General features: G+C 49.0%; 1 protein-coding gene across 1 annotated transcript in view; it reads left to right on the forward strand.

The window, feature by feature from the left end:
- The window catches only part of LOC103184804 (probable voltage-dependent R-type calcium channel subunit alpha-1E), a 77,301-nt gene that overhangs the window by 46,321 nt on the left and 6,347 nt on the right, over window positions 1–24,633 (forward strand). The window contains exons 25-39 of the mRNA XM_042335343.1: window positions 976–987; window positions 2,610–2,706; window positions 3,645–3,805; window positions 4,284–4,421; window positions 10,287–10,488; window positions 10,756–10,920; window positions 12,335–12,445; window positions 14,347–14,430; window positions 16,607–16,723; window positions 17,643–17,708; window positions 18,655–18,746; window positions 18,998–19,139; window positions 19,478–19,605; window positions 22,695–22,791; window positions 24,368–24,473. Of these exons, the coding sequence (XP_042191277.1) occupies window positions 976–987; window positions 2,610–2,706; window positions 3,645–3,805; window positions 4,284–4,421; window positions 10,287–10,488; window positions 10,756–10,920; window positions 12,335–12,445; window positions 14,347–14,430; window positions 16,607–16,723; window positions 17,643–17,708; window positions 18,655–18,746; window positions 18,998–19,139; window positions 19,478–19,605; window positions 22,695–22,791; window positions 24,368–24,473 (1,718 nt within the window). The remainder of the gene's footprint in view (window positions 1–975; window positions 988–2,609; window positions 2,707–3,644; window positions 3,806–4,283; window positions 4,422–10,286; window positions 10,489–10,755; window positions 10,921–12,334; window positions 12,446–14,346; window positions 14,431–16,606; window positions 16,724–17,642; window positions 17,709–18,654; window positions 18,747–18,997; window positions 19,140–19,477; window positions 19,606–22,694; window positions 22,792–24,367; window positions 24,474–24,633) is intronic.

Below are 24,633 nucleotides of genomic sequence, written 5' to 3' on the forward strand. Positions count from 1 at the left end.
GCCTGTCCATGCACGCGTGCGTGCGTCTGTCTGTGTGTGTCTTCGTGGCTGTCAGTGTGTGCACTTGTGCCTATTAGTGTGTGTGTGTGCTCGTGCCTGTTAGTGTGTGTTCGCACTCGTGCCTGCCATTGTGTGGGTATGCTCATGCTTGTCAGTATGTGTGCGCTTGTGCCTGTCTGCGCGCGCGCGCTCGTGCCTGTCTGCGCGCGCCCGCGCTCGTGCCTGTCTGCGCGCGCCCGCGCTCGTGCCTGTCTGCCCGCGCTCGTGCCTGTCTGCGCGCCGCTCGTGCCTGTCAGTGTGCTTGGGACATCACTCCCCTGTGCTGGTTATGAAGGATGCCAGATGCTAGGGACATGTCTTGCTAATGCTGGTTGGTTGCTAGGGACATCCCACTGCTGGGTGAGATGTTAGAGAAGTTACTTCCATGTGCTGTTTACTGGGTAAATTAATTCCCTGTGGTGATTGCAAGGGCTCAATAAAGAGTTGAAGTGGATTGCTAAACTGGCCCTTCACTCTATGGATTTGAATGTACCTGTTTGACATAGCCACAATTTGTCCAGCACCACATTCAGCGTTACACAAGGTGATAAAATACAGCAGTTCTAGACATGTTTCCTTGCAAGAATTTCAACCGCAAAGAGTGTATGTATGTTCCAATGTAAAGAAATATACGTTGGTATGTGTCTGTTGGTAGTTCGGGGTACAGATAGTGTGGGAGGACTGTGGAGGTGAATTTTACATGGGGGCACAGACTGGGAGATACAAAATGTGCATGGGTTACAGACAGTATGTGGCGAGGTAGAGACTGTGAGGTACAGAATGTATGGAGTTACACACTACTTTGTGGGAGGAAAACCAGTCTGTGTGTGTGTATGAGGGAAGATCCAGGCTGCATTAGGGATGTTATTTCAGATACTGGTATCTGTGGACTGTTTCCTTCTTTTTCCTTCATTGTCTTCTGCTGACCTTCCAAAGGAACATTGTAGGGTAAGTGTATCCCTTTATCTGGGCTGTTGGTAGACAGCAGAGCTGATATGAGTGCTGTACAGACAGTATGAAGGGAGATTTACTCTATTCTGTGCTATATCTTGATGGGATGGTGGGCACTGAAGTTACAGCAGTGTTCCATTTCATGGGCACTTCTGTCAGTAGCTTAGTGGAATAAAATGGAGACATACTAGTGCGCTATTTGCACAGAGCAGCTAGCATGTGAAGGTTCTTGTGGAAAACATGGATGTCAAATAAATTATTCCTTGGCTGTGCATAACCTCAACATTTCCATAATCTCTGTCCCTACTCTTACTGCTCAATGCCTGTATGTAGTGTCTGTGCTCTCACTGCTTAGTGCCCGTGTGTAGTGTCTGCTCTCACTGCTCAGTGCCTGCGTGTAGTGTCTGTGCTCTCACTGCTCAGTGCCTGCGTGTAGCGTCTGTGCTCTCACTGCTCAGTGCCTGCGTGTAGTGTCTGTGCTCTCACTGCTCAGTGCCTGCGTGTAGCGTCTGTGCTCTCACTGCTCAGTGCCTGCGTGTAGCGTCTGTGCTCTCACTGCTCAGTGCCTGCGTGTAGTGTCTGTGCTCTCACTGCTCAGTGCCTGTGTGTAGCGTCTGTGCTCTCACTGCTCAGTGCCTGTGATGTAGCTTCTGTGCTCTCACTGCTCAGTGCCTGCGTGTAGTGTCTGTGCTCTCACTGCTCAGTGCCTGCGTGTAGTGTCTGTGCTCTCACTGCTCAGTGCCTGCGTGTAGTGTCTGTGCTCTCACTGCTCAGTGCCTGCGTGTAGTGTCTGTGCTCTCACTGCTCAGTGCCTGCGTGTAGTGTCTGTGCTCTCACTGCTCAGTGCCTGCGTGTAGTGTCTGTGCTCTCACTGCTCAGTGCCTGCGTGTAGCGTCTGTGCTCTCACTGCTCAGTGCCTGCGTGTAGCGTCTGTGCTCTCACTGCTCAGTGCCTGCGTGTAGTGTCTGTGCTCTCACTGCTCAGTGCCTGCGTGTAGCGTCTGTGCTCTCACTGCTCAGTGCCTGCGTGTAGTGTCTGTGCTCTCACTGCTCAGTGCCTGCGTGTAGCGTCTGTGCTCTCACTGCTCAGTGCCTGCGTGTAGTGTCTGTGCTCTCACTGCTCAGTGCCTGCGTGTAGCGTCTGTGCTCTCACTGCTCAGTGCCTGCGTGTAGCGTCTGTGCTCTCACTGCTCAGTGCCTGCGTGTAGTGTCTGTGCTCTCACTGCTCAGTGCCTGCGTGCTGTGTCCCTGCTCTCACTGCTCAGTGCCTGTGTGTAGTGTCCCTGCTCTCACTGCTCAGGGCATGTGTAGTGTCTGCTCTCACTGCTCAGTGCATATGTAGTGGCTGCTCTCGCTGCTCAGTGCATGTGTAGTGGCTGCTCTCACTGCTCAGTAACTGTGTGTAGTGTCTGCTCTCACTGCTCAGTGCATGTGTAGTGGGCTGCTCTCACTGCTTAGTGCTTGTGTGTAGTGTCTGTTCTTACTGCTCAGGGCATGTGTAGTTCTGCTCTCACTGCTCAGTGCCTGTGTATAGTGTCCCTGCTCTCACTGCTCAGTAACTGTGTGTAGTGTCCCTGCTCTCACTGCTCAGTGCCTGCGTGCCACTGTCTCCACTTCTAGGGGTACGAAGGGGAAGGATATCAATACAATCAAGTCGCTGAGGGTACTGCGAGTCCTTCGCCCACTGAAAACTATCAAGAGGCTTCCCAAGCTCAAGGTACAGAAAATGTGCATTTGTGCAGGCTGTGTATATGTATTTGCAGGCTGTGCATATGTATCTGCAGGCTGTGTATGTGTTTGTATCTGCAAGCTTGGTGTGAGTGTGTATGTGCATCTTCAGGCTGTGGTGTGTATGTGTACCTGCAGGCTGTGGTGTGTATGTGGACCTACCGGCTGTGGTGTGTATGTGGACCTGCCGGCTGTGGTGTGTATGTGGACCTGCCGGCTGTGGTGTGTATGTGGACCTGCCGGCTGTGGTGTGTATGTGGACCTGCCGGCTGTGGTGTGTATGTGGACCTGCCGGCTGTGGTGTGTATGTGGACCTGCCGGCTGTGGTGTGTATGTGGACCTGCCGGCTGTGGTGTGTATGTGGACCTGCCGGCTGTGGTGTGTATGTGGACCTGCCGGCTGTGGTGTGTATGTGGACCTGCCGGCTGTGGTGTGTATGTGGACCTGCCGGCTGTGGTGTGTATGTGGACCTGCCGGCTGTGGTGTGTATGTGGACCTGCCGGCTGTGGTGTGTATGTGGACCTGCCGGCTGTGGTGTGTATGTGGACCTGCCGGCTGTGGTGTGTTTGTGTGGACCTGCCGGCTGTGGTGTGTTTGTGTGTATCTGCAGGCTGTGGTGTGTTTGTGTGTACCTGCAGGCTGTGGTGTGTTTGTGTGTACCTGCAGGCTGTGGTGTGTTTGTGTGTATCTGCAGGCTGTGGTGTGTTTGTGTGTATCTGCAGGCTGTGGTGTGTTTGTGTGTATCTGCAGGCTGTGGTGTGTTTGTGTGTATCTGCAGGCTGTGGTGTGTTTGTGTGTACCTGCCGGCCGTGGTGTGTTTGTGTGTATCTGCAGGCTGTGGTGTGTTTGTGTGTACCTGCCGGCCGTGGTGTGTTTGTGTGTATCTTGTAGGCTGTGTTTCACTGGGCTCCTGGGTTCCTATTACAGGCGGTGTTTGATTGTGTAGTCACATCTCTGAAGAATGTCTTTAACATTCTGATTGTCTACAAACTCTTCATGTTCATCTTCGCTGTCATCGCTGTCCAGCTCTTCAAGGGCAAGTTCTTCTACTGTACTGACAGCACCAAGATCATCAAGAAAGAATGCAGGTATGTCCACTGCAACTGTCACTGCAACTGTCAGTTCCTCATCATACGCTATTCCACACCCACACCCCAGCTCCTCATCAAAAACACTGTCCCACACCCACACCCCAGCTCCTCATCATACACTGTCCCACACCCTAGCTCCCCAGCACACACTGTCCCACACCCACACCCCAGCTCCTCATCACACACTCTCATAAACGTTCCATTCTGAGTCTAGGTAGATTTGTCTCCTACATGTTAATTTACAGATCTGTCCCCATGGCGGAAGTGGAGAAATAGGATTAGTAATGATTGAAGTCAATCATATACAACAAGGGCTCATGCCATCTGGATTATGAGTGAGACTGGATAACATCAAAGGTTTACGTAGCATAGGTTAGGAATAGCCAAGGGCCCTCACTGCTTCCTTCATGTGTTGCTGAGTTTATGCTGTGTGTGCCTCAAGTGCTCTGTCTAACCTCTCTCTTTCCTCTGGTAGGGGACAGTTTGTTGTGTATGAGAGAGACAGAAAGGAGGTACGCGAACGTGAATGGAAACAATATGATTTTCATTACGACAATGTGCTCTGGGGATTGCTGACCCTGTTCACCGTTTCCACAGGAGAGGGATGGCCCCAGTAAGTACTTGGCAGAAACCTGTATGCTCTATAGAGAATAATCAGCTTGTCTGGTAGACATCAGGGTCTGGATGAGCGCAAACTTCTTGCAACTAAATGTCAACAAGACAGAAGCCATACTGTCAAGCGCTCTGGGATGCTGACCTTCGTGAAGGGTGCTATATAAATGCAAATTGTTGTTGTTGAATAGCAGTTCCTAAGTGTAATGTAGAGAATAGCGGCCCCTGATGTTAGAGAATAGCTGGCCATAAATCCATAAAGATTTATAGCACAGATGAAGGTGATTCTGCCCTTGTGTGTGTAGGCTTTTTTTAAGAGCAATTATTTCAGGCTCATTTGCCCGCCCTTTCCCCATACCTCTGCAGCTTACTACTTTTTACATATTTATTTTGTTCCCTTTTGAAATTCTGCCTCAACCGCTGCTCCCAGCAGGGCATTCCATATAATGATAATAAACCTTGCATTTGGTATAGTGCCTTATCACATTGGAAGCACTTCTCAGGATTTACTGTGAAATGGAGTGTTTGTAGGCACGGCAATGTCCCACAAACAGCTATGAAACGAGTAACCATTTTTAAAATTTGGGGTGAATTGTTGACCAGGACACCAGGAGAAACTCTTTTTTTGAATAGTAATGTGGGATCTTTAGTGTCCATCTGAACAGGCAGACGTCTCATCCAAAGAACAGCACCTCTGACAATGCAGCTAAGACCTTTGTGAATTCAAGTCCTGACGTGGGACTCAAACCCACAACCTGCTGACTCAGAGCCGAGAGTGAGCTAAGCTGCATTTCCTAACTACTCTGCGTGTGAAAATAATTCTAACCTCTGCATTTGATTAGATGTATTTGCTTGTTTTGTAGACATCCTTAATTTGATGCCCTCTAGTCAATGACCAGTGGAAACAATTTCTCCCAATTGACACTATCAAAACCTCTCATAATTTTAAAGACCTCAATCAGGTTACCCTCAACCTTCTTTGTTTCAATGGAAAAAGTCCCAGTTCCTCCAGTCTCCGCTCATTGGCCAGACCCCCCAGTTCTGATATCATCCTAGTAAATCTCTTCTGTTGCCTTATTTTATAAAGTAGTGTGATCGAAACTGGACACAACATTCTAACTGTGGTTGAACTAACAATTTATATAGGTTCACCATTAACAGTACAAAATTACATTTGTATAGCGTCTTTCATTCGGGAGGATGTCCCAGGCATTACCTCTTTGGTTTTATAACTTGCACAGCAATGTGCGAGTAACTGTCTGTCCAGTGCCTTGGGACATCCTCCCAATGTGAAAGGCGCTATACCAATGTAATTTTGTTGTTGTTATATTCTATACCCTTATTTATAAAACCTAGAATTCCATCAGTTTTTTTGACAGCTTTGTTCACCTGCCTTCCCATCTTGGTGGATTTATGTACATTAACCCCTAAGTCCCTTTGCTATTCCACTCCTTTTAATATTTTACCCCAACATATTCTTCCCCTTATTCCTCCTCCTAAAATGTATACCTCACATTTTTCTGCATTTATTTTCATTTGCCATTTTCCTGCCCAAATAGCTAATTTATGTCCATAAGAACGTAAGTTTACTGGCGAAAGAAGACCAAGGTCCATCTAGTTCACCTTCCACCATCCTGGCAGTCGCTTGACATGTCGTGTCTCAAACTATATATTGTATCTCGAGGTATTATTTCTAGCAGAAATCTATCTAATTTGTTCTTGAAACAAACAACACTTTCTGCTTCCACAGTCTCTCGAGGGAGCCTGTTCTCCAAGTTTACTACTCGCTCACTGAAGTATGTTTCTGCAGATTTGTTCTGAATTTTACCGCCCTTTAATCGCAGGCTGTGTTCTCAGGTTCTACTGTTTAGTACAAGATAAGACAGCTTATCATGGTCTACATTACCCAGTCACTTCAGAATCTTAAAGAGCGTAATCATAGCGCCCCTCAACCTTCTCTTCTCCAGCATGAACATGCCCAGCTTACCTTATCGCTACTCATAGCCCAGTTCCTCCATCGCCTCCATCATCTTGGTTGCCCTCCTTTGCATGATCTCAATCACTGCAATATCCTTTTTATTTCTAAATTAATACCAAATGCCTTAATTTTTTATGCGGCACCTTATCAACAGCTTTCTGGAAATCTATTTGTACTAAAACCCTGGCCAGACCAATGAGGGTGGGGAGATGAGGCCCAGTGAGCCGGTATTTCTGACTAAGTGTAATTACGATACACGTACCAGCATTTACCTGCATTTTCAGTGCCGGAAAATGCTGATACCAGTTAGTGAATAAGCTATCATATTTTGTCCACAAAATACACTGTTAATTCACTTTACAATATATTCTGCGAAGTGCTTTGAGACGTTCTGAAGACATGATAAGGTGTTATATTCTATACCCTTTGGAGTCCTGTAGCTCAGTGGTTAGAGCACTCGCTTTGCAAGTGAGAGACCTGAGTTCAATTCCAGGCAGAGGGCGAAACCTTGGGCAAGTTTCCTTACTCCACACAGAGCCTAATAATAATCCCTCCAAAACCCAAAACAATAATAAATTGGTCATTTTCAATCTACGACTGTTTGTGGGACATTGCTGTGCGCAATTGGCTGCCGCGTTCGCCCACAAATATACAGTCAATTCACTTTACAGTATATTCTGTGAAGCGCTTTGGGACGTCCTCCCGACGTGAAAAGCGCTATATCAAATGCAAGGATTATTATTATTATTATATTAAATGCAAGGAATATTATTATTACACTCTGTCTCTCTGTACCACTCTTGCGAAAAAAAAACTGAGTCCAAATTCTCATTAAGGATCTCTGCCAGACCTTAATTTTCTATGACTAGATTTCCCTTTTCACTTCCAATTGGCTCTACCTTTTGGTCCACCTGAACAGGTGGAGATGGTTTTAATATCTCATCCAAAGTGTGTGCCTCTGATAGTGGCACACAATGTTCCCCAGCACTGCACTGGAGTGTCAGCCTAATCTATGAGTTCAAAATCACTACATGGGCCTTGAACCTACAATCATCTGACTCAGAACGAGTGTGCCATTGCCTCAGCCGAGTTGACCTCTTCCGCTGTTTGTGGGACATTGTTGTACACAAATTGGCTGCTGTGTTTTGTCTACAAATAATCCTTACATTGGGTATAGTGGCTTTCACGTCAAGAGGATGTCTCAAATAGCTTTGCACCATATGGAGTGGAGCTTCACACCATATGGAGTGGAGCTTCACACCATATGGGGTCCACTCCACTCAAGTGAAGTGACTGAATATTTTGTTGGTGAATGTGGAGAAGCTCCTAGCTCAGTGGTTAGAGCACTCGCTTTGCAAGCGAGAGACCTGAGTTCAATTCCAGGCAGAGGGCGAAACCTTGGGCAAGTTTCCTTACTCCACACAGAGCCTAATAATAATCCCTCCAAAACCAAAAACAATAATAAATTGGTCATTTTCAATCCACGACTGTTTGTGGGATATTGCTGTGCGCAATTGGCTGCTGCGTTCGCCCACAAACAAATACAGTCAATTCACTTTACAGTATATTCTGTAAAGCGCTTTGGGACATCTAGAAGACGTGAAGAGTGCAATATCAAATGCAAGGATTATTATTCTCCTTTTGAATAGAGCCATGGGATCTTTAAAGTGCACCTGAACAGGCAGACAGGACCTCATCTTAACATCTCATCTGAAGGACAAAACCTCCAACAATGCAGTTCATCCCCCAGCATTGCACTGGAGTGTCAGCATTGATTATATCAGTTTCAGGCCTTAACGTAGTCCTCGAACCTACAAACAGAGGCAAGAGTGTTGCCATCTGAGCCAGACTAACGCATAATCACCCAAGATCGTGTCAAATATATAGTCAATACACACTGAACGCACCTGGCTTAAATCAAACTTAAATCAAATGATCCATCGGCAGATCTGGCTGGACCTTGTCAAATCATACTGTCCTCCTTCACCTCTTCTAAATCGCCGTTCTACTCCCAAGACAATCTTGGAGGCCATAGACAACCCCAGGCTCCTCTTCTCCATCACCAACCAGCTCCTCCACCTACCCTCTCACGCCTCGCCCATCCTCACCTTCAATGCCAACTGCGAGGCAATGCTGGACTTCCTTAAATCCAAAGTCGAAGGGATCCACTCAGCTGTCACTGCCTTTCTATCTACTACACCCTCCCCATCTCCCCCTCCCACCCTGGCCCCTATCCCTCCCTCCCTCTACACCTTCAAACCTGTTTCCCACTCTTCTCTCATCACCACTATAACCTGCATGAAATCGACCACCTGCGCCCTCGACCTCATGCCTACCCCTCTACCTTCCAGCTCCACCTCCTTACCCCTCTATTCACAGACATCATAAATCTCTCCCTGTCCACTGGTACTGTTCCCACCCCATTAAAAACGGCTGTCATCACTCCTATCCTTAAAAAAAGCTTCCTGGAACTATCTCTACTCTCAAATACCGTCCCATCTCCAACTCCCTTTCCTCTCCAAGGTCCTGGAACGAGTTGTTGCTTCCCAGCTTCGCTCCTTCCTCTCCCACCACTCCCTTCATGAACCCCTCCAATCGGGTTTCCGTGCCGCCCACAGCACAGAAACAGCCCTGGTCAAAGTGACAAATGACATTCTGTCCATCTGCAACCAGGATCCCTCTGCCTCCTCATCCTCCTTGACTTCTCTGCTGCCTATGACACTATTGACCACTCTATCCTCACCCACCGCCTCTTCTTACCTCAGCCTTCACGGCTCTGCCCATGACTGGTTCAGATCGTACCTTTCACACTACCCCCACTTCATCTCCACAAATGGTTTCTCCTTTCGCACCATCTCGTGTGGCGTTCCTCAGGCGTCCTTGGTCCCCTCCTCTTCAATATATGCTCCCTCATGGTGACATCATCAACAGACATGGGGTCAACGTCCACATGTATGCGGATGACATCGAACTCCACCTTTGACTCCAGGACCACTGCTGTCCTGACAGAATGTCTGTCAGACATCAAGTCCTGGATGAGAGCCAATTTTCTTCAGTTGAACGTCAACAAGACCGAGGTTCTCCTGATTGGCTCCCGTCAGCGCCTCCACACCTCAGGCGCTGACAGCATCACCATCCATGGATGCACACTTCACCTTACTAAGCCAGTCTGGAACCTTGGCGTCTTGTTTGACCCTCAACTATCCTTTCTACCCTACATCCTTACCATGATCCGCTCTGCCTTCCCCCACCACCGCAACATCGCCTGGTTCTGCCATTGTCTCACACCGCAGGCCGCAGAAACCTTCATACATCGAGGCTTGATTATTCAAACTCATTGCTTGTCAGCCTCCCCACACCTTCAAAGCTCTACCTCTGCGATCTCCTAACCCCCTCTACCATCCTGCTCACTCCCTCTGGTCAGTGGTCTCCGGCCTGCTTCATGTCCCCCACCTCTGGAACTCCATCCCACTCTGGAAGTCCCTCCGCCTTGCCCTTCCCTTGCCTCCTTCAATAACCATCTCGAGATCCTCTTCTTCGACCGTGCTTTCGATCACCCTCCTTCACCCACTTGCCCTCTACTCTCCCCGATCCCGACCCCTCAGCTCGCGTCCGAAAATCTGACTGTCCAGCGCCTTGGGATATGCTCCTGACGTGAAAGGCACTACACAAATGTAATTTTGTTGTTATTTAAAGTAAATCTGTGTGAAGTATTTTGAGACATTTTGGTGATGGCACTCTATTAAATGTGGTCACATCTTTATTAAATGCGGTCACATCTTTATTAAAATCCATTTGCATGTGCTTGCTAGGCTGGATTGTAATGCTCATGTATAAGGATGCTTTGAGGTGTGCCGATTAACGTATTCTCCATTGTCACTGTGCTAGGGTGCTGCAGCATTCGGTTGATGTGACACAGGAAGACCAAGGGCCCAGCCAGGGGAACAAGATGGAGATGTCCATTTTCTATGTGGTGTATTTTGTAGTCTTCCCTTTCTTCTTTGTTAATATCTTCGTGGCTTTGATCATCATCACGTTCCAGGAGCAGGGTGACAAGATGCTGGAGGAAAGCTGTCTGGAGAAGAATGAGGTAGAGTCCTGCTGCTGCCCTCTCCCCGTCAGCTCTCACAGCACAGCGAGAGCAAAACTTGCTGCAACGCAATTCATCTTTGCAGCCCTCAGGGGCTGCCTGTGTGTTAGGGTAGACACTGCACCCACATTATGCAGCTAGTATGCGCTGGAGTGGGTGAAGGAGGATGCTCACACAGGCAGGGTGTGGGGTATATAGACAGGTAGGGCGTGGGGTGTATAGATGAGCAGCGTGTGGGGTGTGCTGATGTTCTACTTTTCTCTGCAGAGAGCCTGTATTGACTTTGCCATCTGTGCCAAGCCACTGACTCGCTACATGCCCCAGAACAGGCAGAGCTTCCAGTACCGCGTCTGGCACTTTGTGGTGTCACCCTCCTTTGAGAACACCATCCTGGTCATGATTGCCCTCAACACTGTAGTTCTTATGATGAAGGTGAGATTCTCAGACTGACCTGTGCCCCACCCCCCCCGACCTGACTGGCCGCACCCCCCCTGACTGGCCGCCCCCACTTGACTGGCCGCCCGCACCCACCCACTGCCTGCCACCCATCACTGCCTGCCCGCCTCCCAAATTCATTGCCCGCTTTCCATAACTGCCTGCACCCCTCACCGCCCCCCTCGCTGCCCGCGCCCGCGCCCCCACCTCACTGCCCGCCCCCCCCCCCCCCGAAGCACTCCCATCTCTGCTCCCAATCTCTCTGTCCGCACCCCCCTCTGTCCACACCCACTCTGCCCGCCCCCCTGAATACAAACAACTTTCTGTCCGTATAGTTTGGGGCACATTCTGTTTTATTTCCCCTGCTATGCATCAACAACAACAACAACTTGGATTTATATAGCGTTCTCCATGCCGAACGGCATCTCAGAGCACTTCAAAGTAACGGATCCCGGAGCCGAGCCAGGGGGAGAGAGAGGAAAGTGACCAAAGGTGTGGTTGAAAAGAAAGGTCTTCATCCGAGACCTGAAAATAGGAAGAGAGGGAGTGAGGTGAAGGGAGTGAGGAAGGGAGTTCCAGAGCCTTGGGGCGTAGTGGTTGAAGGCACAGCTGCCGATGGTGTAGCGGAGGATTCGGGGAACAAGGAGGAGGCCAGACCCGGTGGAGCGAAGGCAACGGGCACTGTTGTGAGGAGAGAGGAGGTCAGAGAGGTAGGGGGGTGCAGAGGAGTGGAGGGATTTGAAGACGAGTGAGGATCTTGAAGTCGATCCTCTCTGGGACAGGCAGTCAGTGCAGTCTGGCAAGGACTGGGAAGCAGAGTTTGGTGCGGGTAAGAATGCGGGTGGCAGAGTTTTGGATGACCTGGATTTTATGAATGGTGGAGGGGAGACTGGTGAGAAGGGCATTTGAGTAGTCCAGCCGAGAGGTGACAAAGGCATGGACCAGGGTTTCAGCGGCTTTTGGAGTGAGGTATTGGCGGAGATGGGTAATGCGTCGGAGTGCAAAAAAGCGGAGCTGGTGGAGGAAGGATAATTGGGGGTCGAACCTGACACCTAGGTTGCGTACAGGTTCGGAGAGTTCATTTCTTCACACATTAAACCATCTGCCAACTATCTGACCAATCAGCAAACTCAGAAATAGTTCCCTCAAATTATTCCTGCGTTCTCAATTTGGTAATACAGTTAGAAATAACATGTTGTGCCACCCAGCACATTATTGTCTCTACCTGCTATCTAAACGCTCCAAGACATTGCCCTGCGTGAAGGGCTCTATATAAATGCAAATTGTTCTCTTATTCAGACATTCATCAGTCAGCACTGTCTGCCTCCCATTTAATATCATATTCCTTCATTTTCTCAGCCAATTACAATCTGGGCTGTTCTCTGTTCTAATTCTCTTTGCTTTATTTCAGTACAACTCGCCATCACCCACCTATGAGAGTGCTTTAAAGTACCTGAACATAGCTTTCACTATACTCTTCACCATGGAGTGCATTCTAAAGATCATCGCCTTTGGTTTTCTGGTCAGTTCAGCTTATTGCCACAGGAAAATAATTGTGCTGTGTATTATAGGCGGGTGGTGGTGGGGTGGGGGGGGAGATGCTGTGTGTCATGCGGGGGAAGTGAGGTTGTGTATCTCTGCAAATGGTTTCTCCTCCCGCCCCCGCCCGGTCACCTGCAGGGTATCCCAGGGCTCCATCCTTGGTCCTCTTCTTTTCCTTATCTATATGCTCCCTCTGAGCAATGTCATCTGCAGACACGGGATAAATTTCCACATGTATGGAGATGACACACAAATCTACTTTGCCTCCTCCAGTTCCAACTCCAGGTCCGCCGATATTCTATCAGCTTGTCTGGCAGACTCAGAGCCTGCATGAGTGCAAACATGCTGCAGCTGAATGTGGAAAAGATGGAAGCTATACTCCTTGGCTCCCATCAACGTCTTCACTCCTGTGAATCTAAACTCAACCTCCCTGAGCTCACACTCACCGAACTAGTGCACAATTTAGGCATCCATGACCCTCAGCCGTTGTTTCTCCCTCACATCCAGTCCCTGACCAGGTCCGCCTTCTAGCTCTGCCACATTGCCCGCCTCTGACCGTACCTTACCCCAAATGCAGCCGAAAACCTTTGTGCATGCTTTTGTCACCTTCCTCCTGGATAACTCAAACACATTCCTCCCCCAGCAACACTATTCAAAAGATCCAGCTCATTCAGAACTCTGCCGCCTGCATGCTTACCCAGACCAAACTCCGTACCCACATCTCATCAGTTCTGGCCAGGCTCCACTGGCTCCCCATTACCGAACCGATCGACTTCAAGATGCTCACACTTGTGTTCAAATCCCTTCACTCTCTGGCACCTCCCTACCTCTCCGACCTTTGCACTCCACAATCCACCACCCAGCTCCTCTGCTCAACTGGCACTGGCCTCCTGCTCGTCCCTCGCACCCTCTGCCCCACCATCGGAGGTCGCGCTTTCAGCCACTACACCCCGAAACTCTGGAACACTCTCCCTCAATCCTTCTGCCTTGCCCCCTCCCCCTTTTCAAGTCCTGCCTTACTCATTGAGGCTGGGTGTCGGGGGGGGTGAGGCTGGGTGTCGGGGGGGTGAGGCTGGGTGTCGGGGGGGGGTGAGGCTGGGTGTCGGGGGGGTGAGGCTGGGTGTCGGGGGGGGTGAGGCTGGGTGTGGGGGGGGGTGAGGCTGGGTGTCGGGGGGTGAGGCTGGGTGTCGGGGGGTGAGGCTATGTGTCGGGGGGGGGGTTGGTGGGCTGTGTGTGGGGGTGGGGATTGAGGTTGTGCATCTAGGGGGTGGATGGGGGTTGGGGATGGCGGTTGAGGCTTTGTGTCGGTGGGGAGAGTCTGGCTGTTTGTCAGATTGACCTGTTTATGCATTTATTTTACAATCTTATTCTACAATATTTCTGCTCAAAACCAGTCGGCTCATGTGCGTGCTGATTTTTTTCTTCACATGGGACTCAGTATTATTACACTTGCCACTCGTTCTAATATTGTTTCTCTTCAATCAACTGATTTTCTTTTAAAGAATTTGTGAACTCACGTCCAACCCCAATTTGTCGTTGGGAATTCCACTCTCCCACTGCCCTCTGTGTAAAGAAATGTTTTCTATCTCCCCTTTCACTCCATCTTTGGATGACTCAATAAACTGAGGGTCCATCTGTGTCTGTTCATGTGGGTGTTAATGATCCTGTGACGCTATTGAAAAAGAGGAATTTCTCCTGGTATCCTAGCCAGCAATCCCCAGATAGGTTGGTCATTCATCTCACTCGTTGTACTTCCATTAACTGTTCTGAACCCACCCTGTTCCTCAGCTCAATCCAAAGCACTTTTGTCTGGAACATTTATTTGCTGAAATCCTTGCACTGTAAAGCTGATATGCTGATTTGTTGTATTTCTCCTCACAGAATTATTTCCGTGACTCCTGGAATGTTTTTGATTTTGTGACTGTGGTGGGCAGCGTGACTGAGATCATCGTCACTGAGTGTAATGTATGTTCATCCTAACTCCCCAACTCTTTGCTCTGCTTTTGATGCTCTCAATACACACACAATGGACAAGGCACAAACACAACTCATAGAGCACACTTAAGGTATGCATAATGCATAGTGTGCACAGCAGGCCTGAAGTGAACATACACACAATATCTTGCATTTATATAGTTTATACAGTAGCATAAGTGTGGTAATGTCTCATAGTGCTTAACAACGGCAGAACTTGATGCCAAGCTGGGAAGAGAGGGCACTGTCAAAAAGGAAGATCTTCAGGAGTGATCTGAAGATGGGTAAGGAGTGAACAAGGCAGAGGGATTGAGGCAGACAGTTCAAGTTTTGGGGAATAGTGGCTGAAAGTCAAAGAGGATCATCTTGAGGTGAACCTTGAAAGAGGCAAGAGAAGGGGTGTGGTGGAGGGGCTCCAGGATGGAGTTTCGGAGGGTGGGGGCAGAAAGGTTGAAGGTCTGTCTGCTGATGGTGGGGTGGGCAGGGCAGAGTTGCCTGCGAGTGGAGGGAATGGGTGGGTTTGTAGGGTTCTGGAAGGGTTATTGTCTATTTTAGATAAAAGAAGTTCATGACCTCATCGCATTTGGTGTTTGAGGTGAGGATGGAGGGTGTTTGATCGGGTGTATGGAAGAAGTGATGTGTTGTGGAAAACAGGAGCTTGCATGTACAGCTTGAATCTAGGGATTCAGATTTAGGGTTAGGGTTAGAATTCTAAAAGTAGCAGCACACATGGACAAAGCCATATAAAATCTAAATAGAGTCCTTAGCTTTATGTTCAGGGGCAAAGTAGGCAAGTAATATTACATGTATATGAATCTCGGATAGACCACAATTGGAGTATTGTGTACAGTTCTGGGTGATGACCGAGCCTTCAGCTCCCCTCTCGACTCTCTTCCCCCTTCTCGCTCCCTCCCATCCCTCCCCTCACCCTGACCATTTCCCCCCTCTTCGCTCCCTCCCCTCACCCTGACCATTTCCCCCCAATGCTCGGGTCATGACCCAACTGTGCAGCGCCTTGGGACGTCCTCCTGACGTGAAAGGCGCTTTATAAATGGAATCTTGTTGTTGTTGTTGTTGATGCATTGTGAAGAATATTGTAACATTAGAGAAAGTGCAGTTAAACAAAGATATTACCAGGGAGGAGTGGATACAGCTATCAGGAAAGATTGGACAGGTTACAGCCTTTCTCTATGAGTTGAGACGATTGAGAGGCCACCTAATAAAGGAATTTAAGGTTATGAAATGATTATATAAGGTAGATAGTTGATGGGCTGTTTCAACTTGTTGGTGAGTCCATAACTGGAGGGGTTAAGCCAGTAATAGATCTAATAGGGGGTTTAGGTGGAACTTCTTCATGGAGAGGGTGGTGAGAATGTGGAGCTCACTGATAGAAACTGTGTTGAAGCAATAAGTATTTAAGGGGAAACTTGTAAGGGAGATAAGAGTAGAGGGGTATAGATGAGGGCTTTGTGTGGAGTATAAACATTGGTACAGACTAATTGAGGTGAATGGCCTGTTTCAGTGCCACATCACTCTATGCATCTCTACCAGGCAGCTCATGCTCCTAGATGGCCAACTCCAGTTGGCCATCTAGGTTTCTGACACATGTGGACACCCATCATTGTGCTTTACAGTATCCAAACCAACCGAGAGTTCCATGCCCCACTTCCACATGGAAATTCCAGTTTATTGGAATGGAATATGGATACTCTTTCCCCTGGAATCCTGCTTACCTAATTCTGGAAAATATTAGGCGCAGGTTGGCAAGAGCCAAGGCTTGGGGACCCCAGAATGTGTGTTAGGGTTACTTCTGGAGTCTAACCAGGTAAAACATAGACATTGCTGTCTGGCAAGCTTTCTGGTTACTTGTCCAGCTAGGACCACCCTACCCATTAGGGCTTTGGCTTGCAACAACAACAACAACAAGATTCCATTTATAGAGCGCCTTTCACGTCAGGAGGACGTCCCAAGGCGCTGTACAGTTGGGTCAGGAGCTGAGCGGGAGGATTCCCTGCCCCCAGTGACTGGTCTGCCCTTCCAAGACCTAGCTCTACTTCTTCACATATTCTCTCACTTGGACTGTAGGCTAAGCAGGAGCAGTGGATGAGAGCACTGACCTAAAGTACTGAGCAACACTGGTGATGGCTTTGTTTGAATCTCTCCGTAGTTAAAGTTTGTGAACCTGAGCTTCTTGAAGCTGTTCCGTGCCGCACGACTCATCAAACTTCTGCGACAAGGCTACACAATCCGAATTTTGCTCTGGACTTTCGTGCAATCCTTCAAGGTATGGGCAACTCTGGAAACTGCCATTGACTTCACAAATAAAACATAATACTAGTATTTATGACCCTTATATTTCCTCAAGGTTACAGAGACTAGTTGTGACGAATCTTGTAATGCCCCATTTCAGGCAGCTAGTCTCAGTATCCAACACTGCCTGCTCAGCTCCAGCACAGATTAGAGTCAGAGTAAAGCTCCCACTACGCTATCCGTCCACACTCCCAGGTCAGGATAGAGACAGAGTAAAGCTGTCCGTCCACACTCCCAGATCAGTGTTAGAGAAAGAACAAAGCTCTCTCCACACAGTCCATATCAGCTTCAGCACAAGTTAGAGACAGAGTAATTTTCTCCTTTGTCTTCCTTGCCCTGCCTCTCCCCTCTCTATTAGTCCTTAAAAGCCTCTCCCTCCCAATATGCCCAGTTCTGATGAAGGGTCGTGGACCCGAAACGTTGACTCACTTTCCTTTCTCCATAGATGCTGCCTGACCTGCTGAGTGTTCCCAGCGACTTCTATTTTTGTCTCAGATTTCCAGCATCTGCAGTATTTTGCGTTTTGTTTTAATACAGAGTAAGGTTCCCTTTACACTGTCCGTCCACACTCCCTGCTTATCTGCAACATAGATTAGACACAAAGCATAAATATATTTCTTGGGAATGAAGTTCCACATCCATATAGACCCTGATAAACACCGGGTTAAAGGTTATGATGTTTTAACTATCCATTGAATTACATTTTGGAGAAATTAGACTGTATGTATTTCATGCTTTTACAAAAGTCTTAAAATTCACTGATAGATTGATGGAGTATATCTGTCTGTCCCACATCCCCCTGATCTCTAAGATAATGGAGTTTGGAGACTATTGCACTGCTATATGTTTCTTTAACACTTTGTTGACTGATGTACTTCTAATCTGCTCTTCAGGCCCTTCCTTACGTCTGCCTCCTGATTGCCATGCTCTTCTTCATATATGCAATAATTGGCATGCAGGTAAGCCCTACTGCATTCTCTAATGCCACATGTCTGAGTACTCTCACCTCTGAGTCAGAATGTTGTGGGTTGAAGGTTGCAACAAATAGCGCCTTTCATGTCAGGAGGACCATCTCCACCACCACCTCCTTCCCTGCTCCCCTCCTCCAGTTGTGAGGAGGTGATGGACTTGGCACCAAAATCAGGTGGATACTCTTTGCGAATTTGTCTCCGTCAGTCCTCCATTACTCCGCCTCAGGCCTCTATTCAACCCTCTTTCCTATCTCCTCTCACCTCCCATAGAAAACCTACCACCTGCTGTCTTGATTCTAGCCCCATCCTGTGGCCACCTAACTTCCCCTCCTCTGACATCATCAACCTCTTCCTCTCCACTGATGCCTGCAGTACCCCCCTTTCAAACTGCCCCCATCCGGCCCCACCCAAGAAACCTTCCCTTGAGTGAATGCAGTTATTGAGACGATCGAACAAGTTATAGCTTTTCTCTTTCGAGTTGAGACGATTGAGAGGGAACACGATAGAGGAGTTAAAATTAGAGATTCAATAAGATGGATGTTGAATTGCTGTTCCGTTTGCTGTTCACTTCAAAGCTAGAGGGCATTAATATAAGATCTGATAGGAGAAATATCTTTATGCAGAGTGTGAAAAGGTGTAATATGCAAGGATTATTATAATCTCTATGACCTCTGTCAGGTCACCTTCTCAACTCAGCGAAAAAGGTCTTTCCTCATAACTGATGCTTCTCGGATCTGGTAACATTCCAGAAAACTGCTGAAACTCCTACAAGGCTATCTTTTCTGTACAGAGGGAAATGATGCATCTTATCACAGTGGGCAAAGTCCAGGATAATTACATTGTGGGAAAGCTTCTGCACCATGTTTGCAGTTTGTCTGCAATGTGGAAAGAAAGTGTGTGGGTGGCTGATAAACTGTATGTCTCTCTGCACCAGGTGTTTGGAAACATTGGCCAGGACGACAGCACCCCCATCAACCGGCACAACAATTTCCAGACCTTCTTCAACGCATTAATGCTACTTTTCAGGTGAGTGACACTGAGCACCAGCACCTCAGCAAGATACAGCCTGCAATGCCCATCAATTGCACAGCAGCGCCCATCATACAGCGCTGACCCTACTCTCCATTTTGAGTCTGAACTCTCCAGTAATAATTGTAGTGCATTTTGAGACGCTGATTCTACATCAAGTTTCCCCTCCTTGCTAGCTGACATCATCGACCTCTCCCACTCCACTGTGGGAGGTGCTGGCTTGTTAACTACTGTGTGCTTGGTACCAGGAGTGCAACAGGCGAGTCTTGGCAGGAGATCATGCTGGCATGTCTGAGCCACAAGTTGTGTGAGGGGACCCGCGAGGCTGCCTGTGGCACCGACTTTGCTTACTTCTACTTTGTGTCCTTCATCTTTCTCTGCTCCTTCCTGGTAAGTGATGTATCTAGGCACCCAATCCACATCCACCCACTCCAGGCACCCCCACCCACCCCCACTCCAGGCACTCCCACACCCCCTCAATCCCACCCCCACACCCCCACTCCAGGCACCCCAACATTACTCCCATTCCAGACACCCCCAAACACCCTCAACCCCACTCCCACTCCACCAACCCCCGCCCCAGGCATCCCCGCCCCAGGCAGCCCCATCCCAGGATCCGCACCCACTCTCACTCCAGGCGCCTAACCCACCCCCACCATTTGACCACGAACTCTGCAACAATCTTCTCCGTTCATTTCCATTGTAATATGAGCACTCTCTCTCCTAAGATGCTGAACCTGTTTGTGGCTGTCATCATGGATAACTTTGAGTATCTGACACGAGATTCATCCATTCTGGGCCCACATCACCTGGAGGAGTTTGTGCGTGTCTGGGCAGAGTACGACCGCGCTGCCTGGTATGTATCATACACCTAGCAAAGCGCAGCATGTTACTGGCCAGACACAGACAGCTGCCACTCCAGGGGGGGCACCATCCCACACTACAGGGAGATTCCACCCACCCACTCCAGGAAGACACTGCCCACCCACCATCTTAGGGAGACACCTGCCACCCAAGGAGACCCCCCCCCCCACACACACTCCAGGGAGACCCCACAACCCCCCCCACTCCAGGGAGACCCCCTTCCTACACTCCAGGGAGACCCCCTTCCTACACTCCAGGGAGACCCCCTCCACTCACTCCAGGGAGACCCCCTCCACTCACTCCAGGGAGAACTCCCTCCCCCCCCCACTACAGGGGAGACCCCCCCACCCACTCTTACTACAGTGGAGAAACACCTCCACTACAGAGAGCCTCCCCCTGCTACAAGGGAGCCCCCCACCCCCACTCCAGGGTGACCCCCACATCACCCCATGAAAATCTCCTCCCTCTACCCAGGGAAACACCCCCCAGGGAGACCCCCCCCCACTACAGTGGAGACACCCACCCCCCCACCCCACATCAATGGAGACACCCCTCACCACCACTACAGGGGAGACTAAACACTCCTTCTCCCTGAGTGTACCTCACTCTCTCACTCCCTGAGTGTACCTCACTCCCTCCCTCTTGACTGTTTGTCCCTCTCTCCCCAATGAACATTCCTCTCTCTCTCTCCCTCCCTGTGTGTATGTCCCTCCCTCCCTCCGAGTGTACTCAATCCCTAAGTGCCTTTCTCCTCAGGCGCTGACAGCATCGGCCACTTCATGGAGTCAGTACGGAACCTCGTTATCTTGTTTCACTCTCGAATGTCCTTGAAACCTCACATTCATGCTCTGATCTACTCAGCTTCCCTCCACCTCCGTAACATTCCCCACCTCCACCACCATCTCCCCTCGGGCTGCGAGATTTTTATCCATACTTTTATCACGGACAGATTTGACTTCCCTACGCAAGATTATCCAGAACTCTGCAGCCTGTGTCCTATTCCACAGTAGGCTCCGCGAACCTATCACCCCCATTCCCCAGTGGATTGAGATCCTCATCGACAAATCTCTCCATCGTTTTGCCATCCCTACCTCTGCAACTTTGCTCAGGCTGTACCGGCCTGCCTCGTTCCCCCACCTTGCCCACCTCACTGTCGGCCATCAGGCTTTCAGGAAGAACTTGAGATGGACAGTGTGAATGTGTCACTCAGGGGAGGGGGTCGTTAATGGGTTACTGGGTGGGGGGTGGGGGTGGGTGGGATGACTGTTTTACTTGAGGTAAGTGTGTTACTCAGGTGGGTGAGTGTGTTAACTGGCGTGGGTGGGTGTTATTTTGGAAAGTTGGGTATGTTACTTGGCGGGGCAGGCTCAAGGGGACGAATGGCCTACTCCTGCTCCTATTATGTTCTTACTTGGGGGGCTGAGTGTGTTACTTGGGGGGCTGAGTGTGTTACTTGGGGGGCTGAGTGTGTTACTTGGGGGGCTGAGTGTGTTACTTGGGGGGCTGAGTGTGTTACTTGGGGGGCTGAGTGTGTTACTTGGGGGGGTTAATGTGTTATTTGGGGGTGGTGAGTGTATTACTTGGGGGGTGAGTGTATTACTTAGGAGTGGGGTGAGCGTGGAAACGAGTTTGGGTTGATAGTATAATGAGTTGTGAGGTCCAGGAGCCAGCAAGAACAAAAAACACATTGTTATTTCTTTTATTTTGTATTTTTGTCTGTCTGACCACTAACCATAGTTTTTTGGAGATTGTGTTTAATAATAAGCTCTATTCACAGTATCCAGACTCTCTCACCCTCCTGCCTGATCTCCTTAAGAACCCCAATGCCAGTGGGTTGACCATGGCCTTCTGATCCTCTGCTTCTTGGCCCTGTGCATGTTTTGGCTGCTACACATAACACCAGTTGTCCAACAGCAGCCGCCCTGACTGCCCCACTCCCCCATTTCCAATGCAAGGCCCAGCTCCCGAGAGTGAACCTATCCTCTCAATTCTCTTCCTCCTCCTCTTCCGCCCATTCTACAAACTCCCTTGATGCCTGTCCCCTCCGCAGCGAATGGGTGGGGGCTCATGTGGAGTATAAACACAGGCCTGTCTCCGTGTTTTACATTCTGTGTAAATCTATGTATGATTTGTGGAGTTGTCAGTGCATCACTCGGTGGGGAGGGGGAGAGTGTGTTACTTGGGATGGGTGGGGGGGAGTGTGTTACTTGGGGAAGGAGGAATGTGTTACTCAGGGTGGGGAGTGTGTTACTTGGGGGTGTGGGGGGGGGAAGAGAGTGTTATTCAGTGGAGGTGGAGTTACTCCGTTGGGGGAGTTTGTTACTCGGTTACTTGGGGTGGGGGGAGGGTGTGTAACTCGGGGGTGGGGGAGGGGGTGTTACTCGTGGGGGCAGAGTCTATTACTCGGCGGTGGGGAGAGAGTGTGTTACTCGGTGGGGGTGTTACGGGGGAGGGAGTGTGTTACTCAAGGGGGTTGGAGGGGAGTGTGTTACTCGGGGAGGGAGCGTGTTGCTCGGGAGAGGGTGCTACTCAGGGGAGGGTGTTACTCGGTGGTGGAGGAACAAGCATTCTTTTGGGAGTGCTGGACAGATGTGTTGAATCTGCTTCACGCTGGAGTGCAGTGAGTGTAAATAAATGTTGTGATATCTTCAACGGAATCTGGATAGCACCTATATTTATAGTGGGAGCAGGCTGGAGCAGCAAAATCAGTCTGTGTAAGGGGTTCTTCCCATCTTCAACATGTTACTTGAGATAATGTTCTCTCCTGATGTGCCTCGTCCTTTGTGCCTGGTGCATGTCATTCGTCCTCCCTCCTTCCCCTCCCTCTTTTCCACCCTCTTGTACACCTGTTGTAATGGGCACTGCACTGTAGGTGACAGTTATACTGCACCCAGGACCAGGCAAGGAGCCCTCTCAGTCTCTCCCCACAGTCCCAAGACCTCTCTGCAGTCACAGGTTGGTGGATACAACTGTGAGGTGAAATCTTTATGTTGTGATGAGTGTTATTAACTCTCCTGTTCTGTTTCCCCTCTTCTATCACTCGGATGTGCTTCCTTACCCCTCCCTCCATTCTCTACAAAGTGGTCGAATCCATTACACTGACATGTATGAAATGCTGACTCTCATGTCACCACCACTGGGCTTGGGGAAGAAATGTCCTCCGAAAGTTGCATACAAGGTAGAGATGCAGCGCACATGGAGTGGCTGCATGCTGTGGACAGGAGGTCTGTTGCTGACTATATATAGCAATGTTCTGAAAATATAGTGATTCCTGAAAATATAGCAAAGTCCCGAAAAATTAAAGGTACAATTTCTGTAATCAGTCGGCCAACAATTATGATGCCATTCAGGTAACTAACTGCCAGAAAACTTTTGTTCCTTCAAATCCAAATGCCATGACCTCCTGTTCACTCCTGCTTAGGATTGCAGTGTCCACGTCTCACTTTACTGTGGGCTGTGTTACACTGTGTTGGGGTGACTGTATGTGGGATGTGTTCTAGTGTGTTGGGGGTCTCACTCTGTGCTGTGGGCTGTGTTATACTGTGTTGGGGTGACTGTACTGTGGGCTGTGTTAGTTTGTTGGGGTCTCACTGTACTGTGGGCTGTCACACTGTTGGGGTGACTGTGCTGTGGCCTGTGTTACAGTGTGTTGGGGTCTCACTCTGTACTGTGGGCTGTTTTACACTGTGTTGGGGTGACTGTGCTGTGGGCTGTGTTACAGTGTGTTGGAGTCTCACTCTGTGCTGTGGGCTGTGTTAGTTTGTTGGGGTCTCACTGCACTATGGGCTTTGTTACGTGTGTTGGGGTGACTCCTGTGGGCTGTGTTACGTGTGTTGGGGTGACTCCTGTGGGCTGTGTTACGTGTGTTGGGGTGACTCCTGTGGGCTGCTTTCGACAGTGTTGGTGTCTCACTCTGCTGTGGGCTGATTTAGTGTTCTGAGGTGTCTGTGCTGTCCGGGTCTCTCTCTCTGCTATGGGGCTGTTTGTAACTTTATTTGTGTGGCCAGTGAAGAGGGATCTTTAATAATAATCCTTGCGTTTGATATAGTGCCTTATCACGTCTTCGAGACGTCTCAAAGTGCTTCATAGAATATATGGTAAAGTGAATTAACTATATATTTTGAGGGCGATACACGGCAGCCAATTACACACAGCAGTGTCCCACAAACAATCCTAGATTGAGTAACCAATTTATTATTATTTTTTGAAGGAATTATTACCCCGGAAAAACGATCCGCCAATCGACCAACAACCAGGTTCCTATTTACTGCTAGGTAAACAGGCGTGTGGAGTAAGGAATCTTGTCCAATGTTTCGCCCTGCCAGGAATCAAACCCAGGTCTCTCACTTGCGAGGCGAGTGCTCTAACCACAGAGCTATAGGTCTCCACTCTATATACTCCACTTTACTATGTGTATAACCCTTGCTTTAATCTACCTGGGAATGCTGGACAGTGTACAGGGAGCTTTACTTTGTCTCTAACCTGTATTGTAGCTGACACAGAGACATATAATATTTGGCACTGAAGGAGGCTCTTCGTGTATGTACCACTGGATCTATAACTTGTAATTTGATCCTTTCAATAATCTCACTTCCAGCTCGTTCCCCGTATTGCTCATTCTTTGAGAGGTGAAGCACCTCAATAGTAATGCTGGTGGCAAGGATTTGAGCCCAATTCAGTGTAGGTGTGAGGTGGGTATGGTACAGGGGTGAGGTGGACATGGTGCAAATGTCATGTTTGTTTTTCTCCTTCAGAGATTGGTGCTGATGAACATGCCGGTAGCTGAGGATAAAACCGTTCACTTCACTTCCACACTTATGGCATTAATCAGAACCGCTCTTGAAATCAAAATAGGGAAAGGTATGTACCCTGAATATACACCTGGGCAAAACAAGTATCCTTTTTTCATTTTTCAGCCGGGTGTCTGACACATCCGGAAACCCATCAATATGCTTAAGAGTATCCAAACCAAGCTAAGAATTCCATGCATCCCACCTATACATGGCAATCCCAGAGATAG

This window comes from Callorhinchus milii, unplaced genomic scaffold, assembly GCF_018977255.1.
Source record: "Callorhinchus milii isolate IMCB2004 unplaced genomic scaffold, IMCB_Cmil_1.0 Scaffold5, whole genome shotgun sequence".
Classification (NCBI taxonomy): Eukaryota; Metazoa; Chordata; class Chondrichthyes; order Chimaeriformes; family Callorhinchidae; genus Callorhinchus; species Callorhinchus milii.